This window comes from Mus caroli, chromosome 6 (assembly GCF_900094665.2).
Source record: "Mus caroli chromosome 6, CAROLI_EIJ_v1.1, whole genome shotgun sequence".
Classification (NCBI taxonomy): domain Eukaryota; kingdom Metazoa; phylum Chordata; class Mammalia; order Rodentia; family Muridae; genus Mus; species Mus caroli.
Window position 1 is genome coordinate 50343170 of NC_034575.1, and position 15484 is coordinate 50358653.

The 15484-nt window shown below is 40.5% G+C and overlaps 1 protein-coding gene across 1 annotated transcript in view; it reads left to right on the top strand.

Annotated features, from left to right (window-relative positions):
* Nucleotides 1-15484, top strand: part of Itprid1 (ITPR interacting domain containing 1) — a 138332-nt gene that overhangs the window by 41496 nt on the left and 81352 nt on the right. The window contains exons 5-7 of the mRNA XM_021165730.1: nucleotides 6563-6614; nucleotides 8873-8959; nucleotides 10863-11065. Of these exons, the coding sequence (XP_021021389.1) occupies nucleotides 6563-6614; nucleotides 8873-8959; nucleotides 10863-11065 (342 nt within the window). The remainder of the gene's footprint in view (nucleotides 1-6562; nucleotides 6615-8872; nucleotides 8960-10862; nucleotides 11066-15484) is intronic.

Below are 15484 nucleotides of genomic sequence, written 5' to 3' on the forward strand. Positions count from 1 at the left end.
TTCTGCTCCATCCAAGAAACACACCTCACCACTAAGGACAGCCAGGGCTATACAGAGAAACCCTGTCTCGAAAAAAAAAAAAAAAAAAAAAAAAAAAAACAAGGATGATGCTATCAGGCTAGGAAGCTTTCTCAGAAGACTAGACCTAGTCAATGAAAAATTAAGAAAACAATGAGGCAAAGCAAGACCATTCAATGTAATGAAAGTAAGGAGTTTGAACAAGACAAAGAGATGAAAGAAAGTTAAATGTATGCAGGAACACATATGGAAGGAGATCATTTTGAGGAAATGTTTTGTGCAGTGAGGGAGACAGAAATTTTTGTTTTAAATAAGATGTACTCAGATGATAGATTTCTGAAATTCCAGAGAGGAAGAATCACATGCAGTCTCAGGATGGGCTTGGCATAGGAACGCCATCTACAGCCTCCTTTCAAATGGGTAATTGTAACTGAGGTCTGCGATCAATAAGATTTTAATGTCCTGTCTTTGCTTAGAAGAGAGTCCTGAGCAACTTTTGATGAGCATCTCTACTGGAGTGGCCTATGACCTTACTACAACAAGGAAACAGATGTTCCTGGCTATGGGAATGGCTGTTACATCTTGAGCAGGAGCTGTTACAGACTTAGGCTTACAGCAATGGCTTCCACTGGTGTCAAGTTTGAAATGGGAGGAAAAGAAATAAATGGATAGAAGGAATGAGAATATGATTCCAAATAGCTTTAAGATGTTGAATTCAAGTGTTAGCCAATATGTAAGGGTCTGTTTGGGGTAAGGACATGGGTTAATAGTTATCCATACCAAGCTAACACACTGTGGATTACCCCTACAAAGTGTCCTGGTCAGGCAAGAGTTAAATTTGCAGAAAGCTACAGAATGCTATTATTTTAGAGCATTGCAGAACTGTAATTTGATTAGTCTATTGGACGATATTCCAAAGAACCAAATGTCTTCCATGAATCAGTCAGAAATGCTTAGGAAAACCAAAATAAAAAATGCTTTCTAAGCCAACAAAGGTGCTAATTAGTGCCTTCTGCAGATCTGACTGCATCTTCTTCAGTAATACATTGTGCAGGGTTAAGTGCGGTATCTGCTGCTTCAGATGGCACAAGTCCACCTAACAGTAGGGCGGATGGCTAGAGATTATATCTAGAAGGAAGCAGAATTGGAATTTTAACCACAGACGAGAATGAAATCAACAGAGCAGAGACTTTTGTTCTCACTTTAATGGGAACTGTGGCTAGCAGGAATTCGCTGACCTTTGTTTCACCTTCTCCAAAGGCTTCCAGCTAGTATTATAAATCAAAGGAGGGGTCCTGGAGGGGGAAATGGTAGAGAAAGCATGTAAGCCAAACAAGATGGAGTGTAGCACTGTAACTGCCCAGCTACCAGGGTGTGGCATAGCATCATAGATGCAGGTATGTTCCACCTATTGCACATACAACCTTAAGCCTGATGTCTACAGAAGTTTCAGGACATCTAGGATAATAGGGGAGGGTTTCCTTCCTGCTGTGGTGTTCCCCATGCTTCAGATTTTTGTTCTCATTTGAGGTAGCAAATGCTTCAAGGAGCCATGCAGATAATCACTAATGAAGCAGGCAACATAAAGACAAGAAAATTGGAGTGTAGGCTGCCGTCAACAGATTGCTACCCTAAAGACACCTGGGCAAGTGCTGCAGCCACTTCCAAGTTTTAAGGAAAGTCTTGGAGTTCCAATCCCTGTGAGAACTGGCACCCCATGAGCCACCTGCTTGTGCCTCTCCTTCAGGATCATCTTGGTACCAGGCCAGAGAAGCCTTCTTGACCTTGACAAGCCTGACCGAGGCATCCAGAAAGTTTATCTTACAAATCAGAAAACAACAACAACAAAAACCAAGGAATAGTGCTCTAGGCAAGACTTTCTACAAGTGTGTCCACGTGCTGGGAGGCCAGCTGTTGCTTCTGTAGATTCAAGACATCGTCACAGAAGCACTATGAGAACAGAAACTGGTCTCCTGGGACGGAGAGAGGTGGGGAATGTGGACTAGAAATCAGTGAGTGAGCCTAATAATTGTAATAACTTTTTAACAGTTTTTAAAAATCAGGCTTACTTTTAAAAGTCTTATCAGGTGTCCTGTGCTAAATTTTCTTCAGACTCTCAACTTGGCAGCTCAAAGGGCTCTGTGTCTGAATGCACTGGCAGAGTCAGATTGTTGGGTCATTTCCAGAAGTATTGAGAAAAGTATCAGGAGTCTAGGAAGGCACTTGAGTAGCTGCACATGTACTGTCATGATGCTGAAATTGAGGTAAGGGAGCAACTGTCTTCTAACTGGTGATGGTGCCTCACAGGATGTGGTTGCAGGACCAGAAAGCTCTCCCCCTAGCTGGTGCTGAAGGTGTAAGGTTTCCTGTGTATCTGGAAACCCTACTGTGAGCAAGCCTGGCCCCCATCACATTCCACAGAACACATGCTAACTTTCAGGAACTTGTTTTTTCCCTGGATGCTGGCTGCCCTTTGTGTCCTGGCAGCCAGCTGGATCCTCACTACAGCATCATGCAGAGGGATGTGCTCTGTTGTTTGTGTAGCCACTAAAATCTCATGAAGAATTCTAGGGCATGAGGATTCAGAGTCCAGTGACTAGAATTTTCTGGGTGACTGCATTTTCTTCAGGGTTATGGTTTTTTAAAATGTAGCAAGGCTAAGTTAACTCTCCTTTTTTTTTAATTAGGTATTTTCTTCATTTACATTTCCAGTGCTATCCCAAAAGTCCCCCATACCCTCCCACCCCACTCCCCTACCCACCCACTCCCACTTCTTGGCCCTGGCGTTCCCCTATACTGAGGCATATAAAGTTTGTACAACCAATGGGCCTCTCTTTCCACTGATGGCTGACTAGGACATATGCAGCTAGAGACATGAGCTCCGGGGGGTACTGGTTAGTTCATATTGTTGTTCCACCTATAGGGTTGCAGATCCCTTTAGCTCCTTGGGTACTTTCTCTAGCTCCTCCATTGGGGGCCCTGTGATCCATCCAATAGTTGACTGTGAGCATCCACTTCTGTGTTTGCTAGGCCCCTGCATAGTCTCACAAGAGACAGCTATATCTGGGTCCTTTCAGCAAAATCTTGCTAGTGTATGCAATGGTGTCAGNGTTTGGAGGCTGATTATGGGATGGATCCCNNGATATGGCAGTCTCTAGATGGTCCATCCTTTNGTNNCAGCTCCAAACTTTGTCTCTGTAACTCCTTCCATGGGTGTTTTGTTCCCAATTCTAAGAAGGGGCAAAGTGTCCACACTTTAGTCTTCGTTCTTCTTGAGTTTCATGAGTGTCACAAATTGTATCTTATATCTTGGGTATCCTAAGTTTTTGGGAAGTTAACTCTTATCAATATCAGAAAATGGATCAGTTTCTCTCTGACAGTTTGAGCAATTCATTGTGGCCACAGTGCCAGACGCCTGCCTGAATGTACACATTCATTTACATTTTCTAGGACACCCAGGACAGATAATTTGAAAGGGCCAGGGCAGCTCAAGTGCAGCCACGTGGCAAAAAAAATGTAGCCAAATTTCTCAGAACCACAGAGTTCTTCCATGGGGAGAACTGTACAGAAGAACAACAAACAAATAAACAAACAAATAACAAAACTAATCCAAAAATCAGAATTCTCCTGATGAGCTAGTCCAAGAGGTGCTTACTCTATAGATTACAAAGTAATAATAGAGGCTGTACCTATAGAAAGAGGGGAAGGAAAGAGGGAAGTTTGCTCAAAATGTTAAATAGACTTTATTTTACCTTCCATTTGGCAACTAGCTACTTAATTCATCATGACATCCTCTTCATGTAATTGCCTACAATTTGTACTGCGCTTGCTTTTATGACATGATTAATAAGGTGGTAAATCAGATTTCTTTCCACTGACAACTTCACTCAATTGTCTGCGATTTTGTAATCTTGAGACGCTCCAAGACTGAATTGATTTTAGTGCACAAGTGAGCCACTATGGATTAATAATGCCTGTGCAGGCGAGAGGTCGGTACTGAGTAAACTTTGTTTATGAACTCTAGCTTACACTGGTGTCTAAATGCAGCATCACATTCCCTAGAATACTCTGTGAAGTAGCAATGACTTTATTTATTGATTGATTTCCCCTTCAAGTTTATGTCTCCTCAAATAGCTACTTGTTAACATTATGATCAAGTCCTTCTCCTCACATGAAAATCTGTAATGTGAAGATTTAGAAAGTCTATCTAGGCTCAGTGAAACAGTGATGTAGTTTATTAGTCATAACTACCACTGGACTAGGATAAGAGTATTGTACAAGAGCTCCAGGCTGGGTCACATCCTTTCAAATGAATTGTTTCTCAACCTACTTTATTCCTGTGAGGGTCCCCCTTGCTTTGCTATACATTCTATGTATTACTCTCACCAACTCTTTAAAGTGTAATTGTACATGTTTGGCTTGCTTAAAATCCTCTATTTAAGCTGTGGCACATACCTTTAATCCTAAGTCTTGGGAGGGAGGTATGGATGGGTTTCTGTGTGTTAAGTCCATGGCTGTCTACATAATAAGTTCTAGGAAACCCAGAGCTACATAGTGAGAGGCTGTGTCAAACAAACACAGAAACAAAGAAGCAAAATCATCTACTTACCCACATAGCATTTATATGCTTCCAGTCTTTATTGCTCTAGGTCATGTAGCAGGATAGCTGCACTTTTAAACCCTCTTTAAAGTATGATGCTATGCACCTGGACTCCCAGCCCTGGAGAGCCTGAGATAGGAAGAGATGACTGCAAGTCTAGCTTGGAGTTCATAGGGAGAGCCCGTCTTACAACAGCAATAGGAAAACAAACAAACAAACAAACAAAAACATCAGTAATGAGTGAGTCTTCTTACCTTTACTCTCCAAACTTGAAACCCACAGTCAAGTTCCTAGGGACCTTGAAGTCATGCAGGGACTCACTACCTGGACAGTAATCTTGGCTCCAGACTAAAAGGCCTTTCATCACATGCAATGGCCTTCCTTATGCTTCCTTCTGTCAGGGTTTTCCATTTAAACCTTCCCCTGTTCTTTCTTTTCAGCAGAGGCAAGCTTTATTTTTTTTCACAGTATGGGTGGCAACATTGACACTCATACATGTCACATGCTATAACAGGACAACCAGGAGTGGGAAGTCTGGTGGACGTTAGGTTAAATTTGACCATGATCTGAATACTTCTTTTGTAGGTATTATTGACATGCTATGTTGTGACACAGTGTGAATACTACAGTGACTTTTAAGTGTCCCCTATGATGTCCAACCAACATTTTGTCCCCAACACCATCCTTCTTGCATCTACCAGGCAACTGGACCCTCAGTACCGTCTTCATCACATACAGTGTTTTGCTTAAAACAATGGATTTTCATATCCTGGTACATAAATGTAAATCTGTCTTTTTGGCTTTTAAACACACTACGGGACATTCTGTTGGCAGTGTGGTGTTTTGGAAAGAAAGAAAACAACAACAGCAGCAAACCAAAATAAGCTGTGGCATTTTACTGGCCAGGAGAAGTTTATGTAACTGTGATCTCTCCTTTCCTTCTCCCTTAAGTGTAAAATAACAAGCCCCATTTTAAGGACTTATTGTGAGGACTTGGAAGATTGTGTAAGAGCTGAAGACATGACTTAGCAATTAAGAATGCTTTCTACATATTTTGCAAATGATCCGAGTTCAGATGCCAGCACCCACGAGGTAGATTAAAACTATTCTTAACTCTAGTTCCAGGACACCTGATGTTCTTTTCTGGACTCCTCAGAAGCACTGTACATGCCTATATGAAGGCAAACACTTATGCACATAGAATAAAATAAATATATCTTTTTGAAAATTAATTTTTAAAAAAGGCATAACTGGCAGGCTTTGCACAGTACCTCACACAGTTAGTGCAAAATAAACAGTTACTGCTGTAATCAATAATAAAGGTACTAATAAATTCCTTAACTTTGCTATCTTTGACTATATATATATATATATATATATAGTTAGGGAAGTATGACTACTTTTTCATGCATTCTGTTGAAAAACAAGGGTAGGACCTAAACTGAATGGTATAGAAAGGACCAGATGATACAAATGAATGGTAGAGCTGGGTGCCTGCTGAATGTTCCCTGCATGCTAGCCTTGACCATCTTCTACCTGTGATCTTGCCAGAGCACCCTGAGTTATCCTGTGCGAATACCCCCAGAACAGTGCTTCCCACCTGCTGCAGATGCCGTTTTAATTATCTCTAAAGCTACACCTTTGTCCAGAAAATTCTAACCCCACTTCAAAATACAAATGGCATCTTTCCTATGAAATCTTTGCTAAGTTTCCTGTTTGCTGCTGATCCCAATTCCCTGCTCCCCACACTGAGTGCCCACCGACCCTCACATGATTTAACATTGTCTAGGTCCTGTTCACCTCAGAGATACAGTGCCAGGTAACACCCCTGGATAGGAATCCTCTCCCACAAAGGTTCTCCTGGAGCCATGTATGACAATCATGTTTAACCCTATCTTTTCTCTTTTCTTTTTCCTTTTTTTTTTTTTTTTTTTGTAATTGCAGCTTCTTTGCATGAACAAGGAATCATTCAAATGACCGTGAAAGACTACATGAGGTACGTAGCCGAATCAGTCGCTTCACTTTGAAATTCAACAGCTACATCACTGAAGCAGAAACAATGAGAATATTTCTTCTAAATAATTGTAGAGATTTCAGGATCTCAGGAAATATCTCAGCCACTATGATTAGAGCATTTTCGCTGACCGTGGCAGAGTTAGAGCTTCCTTAAATATCATAAAGGAATAAGAGGATTAAATCGACAAATGCTGACCTGCTGTGAAACTTAGTTACAATATTTGCATAAATGCATCCTACTGCAGTGCATCAATTCACCGAAGGTAGTATCGTTGTCACAGGTTTGTCTGGAACCGGTGGTGCAGGGCACTACTTACTGACTGTTTAGATGCTGTTGGGAAGCAGTGTGTCTCGAGTGGAGGAGAAAGTCGATTTCAGAGTGTGCTCCCCAGTACAGCAGCATGAGCTGGACCCTTAGTATCAAAGCTCACCTAAGACGCGCTGAACTGAAATTCATAGCTGAGGCTCAAAACTATTCTTTGCAAACCCTTTAGATGATGCTAAGGGACAGTCTGGTTCAACAGATGCCGGGATTGACTGAGCTCTTTGAGACTAGGAACTACTTCCTGATATTGGATCATCTTGTAAGGTCAGAATCCTTCCAGAAATCTAAATGTGGAGTGCTGAGGTACACACATTTCACAGTTCCCCCTCCCTTAAGTGATTAGGTTTTTCTGTTTGTTTGTTTGTTTGATCTGATGCAATTATATGATTTTAGAGCAAAGCAAAACAAAAGCAAAAACAAAAAAACTCCCAGGGAGCTCAAAGAGGAGACTGAGAGCTGGATTTAGGGTCAAGCTCATGTCCACATGATTGAATCAAACCTGCAAGCATTCATGGATTTCTCTGGATCTAAGTCCAGGGCTACTCCTATGTTGTTCTACTAAACACTGCAAAATGAACGTAGCCCTCAAATGCGGAAAAAGCCCTGGAATTTAAAGAAAGAGAGATGAGGTATGGTAGTTTGCCTCTCTGACACTGTGATAAAACACTGATGATCAAAAGCAGCTTGAAGGAGGAAAGGATTTTGCTGGTTTACAAGTTATAGTCTTTCACTTAGGGAAACTGGAGCAGGAACCTGGAGGCAGGGACTGAAACAAGAACACAGGGGAATGTGGCTTGCTCAGCTACCTTTCTTATACAGCCTGAGCTCCCCTGCCTAGGGATGGATTTATCCACAGTAGACTAGAATTTCCTTCATCCAGAAACAATCAAGAAAATGCCCTGCATACATTTCCATAGGCCAATCAGATAGTGGCAACTCCCCATTCAGGGGTTCCTTTTGACAAGTGTCTTTATTTTGTGAGGCAAGTTGAGAAAAAAAATACTAACCAGTACATAAGGCAATAATAAGTAAATAAATAAATAAGTTTTCCTCTTCTGTCAAGATCTACCGCCATTTAAGTGTAGAATTCGTATTATTCAGAAACGTGTTCTTTTTCATTGTTAATGAAAAGATACAATTAAATAGAGAGGCAGGGTCCAGATGTTCTTACTCAGTACGGACAGGACTAAAACAAATTTAGCAACTCAAGTTTAGTAACCTTGTCTCCTTGGGAACATTGACATCTGCAGAGTGTTGTTTGATAAATTTTAATTGTATGCCAACTGTCTAATATGATCCATGATATGCCTAAGCTACATAAAATAGAATTGTATTATAATACAGTTCAATTTTCTTTGGAAGTGCTTTAAAATGTTTTGCAATAGAGGTATACTAAATATGGTGATTCTCATTGTCTTGGGTAGTAAGGGACTTCATTACTATTGCGTATGGTGGGTCATGGGGGACTCTGGGGACACAGGTTAGAGACTGTTAGCCATGTACTGTGAAATCCTTCTTCATTTTGAGAAATGACGTGGAGTACCTCCAGTGGTTGTTTGCTGTAGATCTTTCATCACATAATATTAACTTCTTCCCTCAAGTTGGAGCCTGGCAAAGCTGTGTTCCAGAATGGTCCCCCAATGATTTGCCATCTGTCAAGAGTGAGGCATTCTGTCACCTTTATAAACACTCACAGTCACCTAACACTTAAATTCTCACACATTCTATAACAATGCTCAGAAAGGAGGAGCACCCCTCTGCTACACACACTGTCTCCTTCCAAGGTGCACCCACTGTGGGGTTATTAGAAACAGGAGGAAACAAAAATGATTCCTTGAGAAAGGACATCATCCCAAGGACCTTCTGGGAGAATCTAAACAATATGACTCATCTTTGATCCCCTTGTCTTCTAGATCTCTACATCAGTTCTCAGAGACTCCTTCCCTGTCCAGAGGGACTAGTTTCAACTCGTGTTATTCCACCACAGGTGTGCCTCAAAGGTATGTGATTTCCAGGAACTTTCATCAAGATAGATGATTCAGCTCAACAATTGGCTTTGTTAAATTAAAAATATCTACTTGAGAAATACTTGTTAAATTAAAGGATGAGAGGGAGAACAAAGGAATTCCAAATCCTATTTTTAAGAGTACATTTTAAAAGACAGTGAAGTTGGAAAGGAGGTTAACTGTCTGTCACTGGGAAATATCTAATGAATGGTTAGATCTATAGTTGCTGCAATTTCATTTGTTGACAAAACAAGTAGGGTGTATAGGAACTGCAACTCTACCCATTAGAACTATCACTGAGTCATATTTTAAGACAACTATAAGCTGTAAAAAGATACAGAGACCACATTAATCTTGACAAGAGTAACAGGTAAAATTTATAAAACATGTCTATACTCATCTAGACTAAGACCTGGAGAGAGACCCATGGACTTAGTGGGAGTAGGGTAAGGACTTAGAACAAAGATTTACATGTAATGATTTACTTTCTAAAAGATACATTTGTTTCATTTATTTATTGTGCTATTAAATATATTGCAAGTTAATGATATTTTAATAATGATTCAATAATATGTTTAGTGGCAAGCCAATCAATATTCATATTGATATCCATGACACTGTACCCTTTGGGAGTCAGGGACAGTCTTTGTTTACTTTGTGTTGTACCTTGCCCCAGAGCTTAGAGTACTACAGATGTTCAAAAAGAAATTAGTAAGAATAGACTGAATAAAGATTTATACAGTGGGGCCAATAGATAATAAATTAAATTTTCATGTGGAATTTAGGATTCTCTCCAAACTAATTACTCATTCGAACCTTCTTTATATCAATTTGTCCATGGCATACAACCAACTGATTGTCGCTGCAGCCTTCCAAATCATTTTAATGATTAAGGTATCCTAGCCAAAGCCATTTAGACCCCTCAATGAGGGTTCCTAGCCTGCCTTTTTTGTCTTTGATTGAGTCAGAAGGCAAACCATCAAATCTGTAAGTGACATTAGAAATTGTGAACATGATACAAGCCCAAGGGAAGGGGGCTTGCCCAGGGACTGATGAAACTGAAGCTCTAGAGAGAAAATTATCTAATTTTCTGCTTCTCAAACAAGCTTTTGAGAGTACCATGGGAAGTAAAGGCAAGCAAAAACCTTCACGAAACACAAGAAAACCCTCTGAAACCTTTTGAGAAATCTTAGTTCCCACAGCATTTGGAAGGTCAAGTACCAGAAATTTTGAGTGAGAAATGAATTGGTATACATAAAATTTCTAGATAATTTATTCCTAATTTCTGTACCAACACAGACTAGAACTATTTAACAAAAGGATTTGTTGTTTTTGGCCAAGTCAAGACAAAATATAAAGAAATAAAAACCAGAACATATTCTAACCCTACCTAGTGATTTGAAAATGTTATTTGGAAATGTTGAACCTATGGTGTGCATTCAGTAATATCCTTGTCAGATTGGTGTAGCTAAGGATGCCCCAGACTGATACTTAGAAAAAAAAATTCTTTGGGTATCCACTTTCAGGTTGTTGGTGATATTGTATGTTCTATTTCCTTGATTGCTAACAGACATTGCTTTAAGGTGATTGCCCGTGTGCTATGACTTCCACTCCCTACTCTTTCTGCCCTGTCCGATTTAACACTTGCACAGTAGGAAAGGAAAACCAGATGGATAAGCTCATAGTTTTTGTTTGTAAAGCACAGGCACTTGTTGGTAGGTTGGGTATCTGACTGGCTTCGAAGTGAGCTGTGTGAGAGTTGTAGTGAACTCAGCATCTGTTTGTCTCTTCAAATTTCTCTTCCACTCAAATTCTGGAAGACTGGGTAAGTAGAATAAAATGGGCTATGGTTAAATGGGCTGTTATACATAAAGATATTCTTATTTTTTAATCTCAGCATTCCTGAATGGCTGGAATTTTGGGAAAAAGATCCAGTGGAGATTCTCTTGGACTTGGGGTTTGGTGCTGATGAACCAGATATCTGCACACAAATCCCAGCCCGGTTCCTTGGTTATAGCTCAGCAGCCAGAGGAATTAACATCCATGTTTTTCTTGAAGCACAGAAGCAGCGGATGGACTTTGAGAACCCTGACTTATATGGTAAGTGGGAGCTGGTGGCATTACATCTCAACACTTGGCACTGAGTACTGGGGAGGGCCTCAGTATTTGATAGATTAAGCTACTGTTTATTTGTGATACCACTTAACCCCAAGGGACTTGAAACAGGAAAAATTGACTTCTTGATCCCTCTTTGATTGTCTGCCATGGTTTGCTATGTATATTTAGAAGCAAGACTGATCTGCCCCACAGTGTCACTGAAGGATTTGCCCTGTATCTACCACAATCTTGGAATATCACCAGTTGCAATGGCAGAGGAAATGTGGGAATGGGAATTTATACTCATCACAGGTCTTCTCAGATGTCATTGGCCAAAACAAGTCACATGACTTCCTAACTCCAAGGCAGTGGAATGTGCAATCCTGTGTAAGCCCAAAGGTGAAACACTCTCATGGGTCACACTACTCTAGCCACTCCCCAAGAGACAGCCCAGCCTGCTTATCATGAAGCTTTGAGTGAAATCTTCTTCTCGATTAGAGGCTGCTTAGACTGCTGCTATCTATGCCTTGAGATGCAGGTGGTAGCTACTCATCACTCATATCTTAGTGAACTGTGGATTAACTATATTTAGTTCTTATTGCCAGCATGCACTGGCCATGTTTCGCTAGCTTCTGGCCAGTAGAATACCTACCTCTAAGGTATCTCAGCGGATCCTCTTGGAGAACATGTACTTGAGCAAATAAATTGAGAGAAAGAAACCTAGTAGTAAGCAATTTACTTGCCACAGGGTTGATTGACAGTCCTTGGGGTAAACAATTTATTTACAACAGGGTTGATTGACAGTCCTTGGGCTCCTAGAGGGAAGGTAGTACAACTTTTTCAAACTCATTTAGATGTGAACCACTCTCGGACCAACAAGGTACACTTCCATGGATTACATAAAAGAGTTTGAGAAAATCTAGATGAGAAGTTACAAAATTATGATTCTGAAATAAGTTTTTTTTCATATTTTTATTGGATATTTTATTTATTTACATTTCAAATGTCATCCCCTTTCTTGGTTTCCCCTCCAAAATCCCCATCCCATCCTGCCTCCCCCTGCTCTATGAGGGTGCTCCCCCAACCCACATATCCACTCCTGCCTCCCTGCCCTGGCATTCCTCTACAATGGGGCATCAAGCCTTCCCGAGATAAAGGGCCTCTTCTACCATTAATGTCCAACAAGGACATCCTCTGCCATGGGTCCCTCCATGTGTACTCCTTGGTTGCTGGTTTAGTTCCTGGGAGCTCTGCGGGGGGGGGGGGAGGGATCTGGTTGGTTGATATTGTTGTTGTTCTTTCTATGGGTTGCAAACCCCTTCAGCTCCTTCAGTCCTTTCTCTAACTCCTCCACTGGGGACCCTGTGTTCGGTCCAAAGGTTGGCTGGGAACATCTGCCTTTGTATTTGTCAGGCTCTGGCAGAACCTCTCAGGAGACAGCTATATCTGACTTCTGTCAGCAAGCATTTCTTGACATCTGCAATAGTGTCTGGGTTTGGTGTCTGTATATGGGATAGATCCACAGGTGGAGCAATCTCTGGATGACCAGAGATTCAGTCTCTGCTCCACACTTTGTCTCCATATTTCCTCCCTTGAGCATTTTGTTCCCTCTTCTAAGAAGGACTGAATCATCCACACTTTGGTCTTCCTTCTTCTTGAACTTCATGGGATCTGTGAATTGTATCTTAGGTATTCCGAGCTTTTGAGTTAATATACATTTATCAATGAGTGCATACCATGTGTGTTCTTTTGTGACTGGGTTACCTCACTCAGGATGATATTTTCTAATTCCATCCATTTGCCTAAGAGTTTCATGAATTTGTTGTTTTTATAGCTAAGTAGTACTTGATTGTGTAAATGTACCACATTTTCTGAATCTATTCCTCTGTTGAAGGACATCTGGGTTCTTTCCAGCTTCTGGCAATTATATATATATATAAAGGCTGCTATGAATGTAGTGGAGCATGTGTCCTTGTTATATGTTGGAGCATCTTTTGGGTATATACCCAAGAGTGGTATAGCTGGGTCCTCAGATAGTACTATGTCCAATTTTTTGAGGAACCTCTGATTTCCGTTGTGGTTGTACCAGCTTACAATCCCACCAGCAATGGAGGAGTGCTCCTCTTTCTCCACATGCTCCAGCATCTGCTGTCACCTGAGATTTTGATCTTAGCCATTCTGACTGGTGTGAGGTGGAATCTCAGGGTTGTTTTGATTTGCATTTCCCCGATGACTAAGGATGTTGAACATTTTTTCAGGTGNTTCTCTGCCATTCAGTATTCTTCAGTTGAGAATTCTTTGTTTAGCTATATACCCCATTTCTAATAGGGTTATTTGGTTCTCTGATGTCTAACTTCTTGAGTTCTTTTTATATATTGGATATTAACCCTCTATCAGATGTAGGGTTGATAAAGATCTTCTGTTGGTTGCCGTGTTGTCCTATTGGCAGTGTCCTTTACCTTACAGAAGCTTTGTAATTTTATGAGTTCCTCTTTGTTGATTCTTGATCTTAGAGCATAAGCCACTGGTGTTCTCTTCAGGAAATTTTCCCCTGTGGCCATGTGTTTGAGGCTCTACTCTTCTATAAATTTCAGGGTATGTGGTTTTATATGGAGGTCCTTGATCCACTTGGAATTGAGCTTTGTACAAGGAGATAAGAATGATTTGATTGGAATTCTTCTATATGCTAACCACCAGTTGAACCAGCACCATTTGTTAAAAATGCTATCTTTCCCCCACTGAATGGTTTTAGTTCCTTCTACCGGAAGATCCAGCAATACCTCTCCTGGGCATATACCCAGAAGAAGTCCCAACTGGTAATAAGAACACATACTCCACTATGTTCATAGCAGCCTTATTTATAATAGCTAGAAGCTGGAAAGAACCCAGATGTCCCTCAACAGAAGAATTGATACAGAAAATGTGGTACATTTACACAATGGAGTACTACTCAGCTATTAAAAACAATGGATTTATGAAATTCTTGGATAAATGGGTGTATCTGGAGGATATCATTCTTAGTGAGGTAACCCAATCACAAAAGAAGTCATTAGATATGCACTAACTGATAAGTGGATATTAGCCCAGAAACATAGAATACCCAAGATACAATTTGCAAAACATAAGAAAATCAAGAAGAGGGAAGAAGAGGTTGGATACTTCATTCCTCCTTAGAATAGGGAACAAAATACCCATGAAAGGAGTTACAGAGACAAAGTTTGGAGCTAAGATGAAAGGATGGACTATCCAGAGACTACCCCACCTGGGGATCCATCCCATAATCAGACATCAAACTCAAACACTATTGCATATGCCAGAAAGACTTTGCTGAAGGGACCCTTTTATAGCTGTCTCATATGAGGCTACTATGCCACTGCCTGGCAAATACAGAAGTGGATGCTCACAGTCATCTATAAGATGGAACACAGGGCCCCCAATGGAGAAGCTAGAGAAAGCACCCAAGGAGCTGAAGGGGTCTGCAACCCTATAGGTGGAACAACAATATGAACTAACCAGTACCCCCAGAGCTCATATCTCTAGCTGCATATGTAGCAGAAGATGGCCTAGTCGGTCATCACAGGGAAGAGAGGCCCCTTGGTATTACAAACTTTATATGCTCCAGTACAAGGGAATGCCAGGACCAAGAAGCAGGAATGGGTGGGTAGGGGAGCAGGGCAGAGGGAGGGTGTAGGGAACTTTCAGGAGAGCATTTGAAATGTATATAAAGAAAATAATTTTTTTTTAAAATCAAGTGACCATAGGTGTGTGGGTTCATTTCTGGGTCTTCAATTCTTTTCTATTGATCTACCTGCCTGTCACTGTATCACTATCATGCAGGGTTTTTTGTTGTTGTTTTTTGTTTTTTTATCACTATTGCTCTGTAATACAGCTTGAGGTCAGGGATGGTGATTCCTCCAGAAGTTCTTTTATTGTTGAGAATAGTTTCTGCTATCCTGTTTTGTTTTGTTTTGTTTTGTTTTGTTTTGTTTTGTTTTTTGTTGTTGTTGTTGATGATGTTATTCCAACTGAATTTGAAAATTGATCTTTCTAACTCTATGAAAAATTGAGTTGGAATTTTGATGGGATTACATTAAATCTGTAGATTGCTTTGGGCAAGATAGTAATTTTTGTATATTAATTCTGCCAATCCATGAGCATGGAAAATCTTTCTATATTCTGAGATCTTGGATTTCTTTCTTCAGAGACTTGAAGTTCTTGTCATACAGATCTTTCACTTGGTTGGTTTAGAGTCACTATTATTTGTGACTATAAGTTCTTTTAAGTTCTCCAAAAGTTAAGTCAATTAGAAGGAAGAATTTTCTCAAATACTTTTCTGAAAAATACTTCTCTTGGATTTCTCAGTTTACTTTCTCTCTCTCTCTCTCTCTCTCTCTCTCTCTCTCTCTCTCTCTCTCTCTCTCT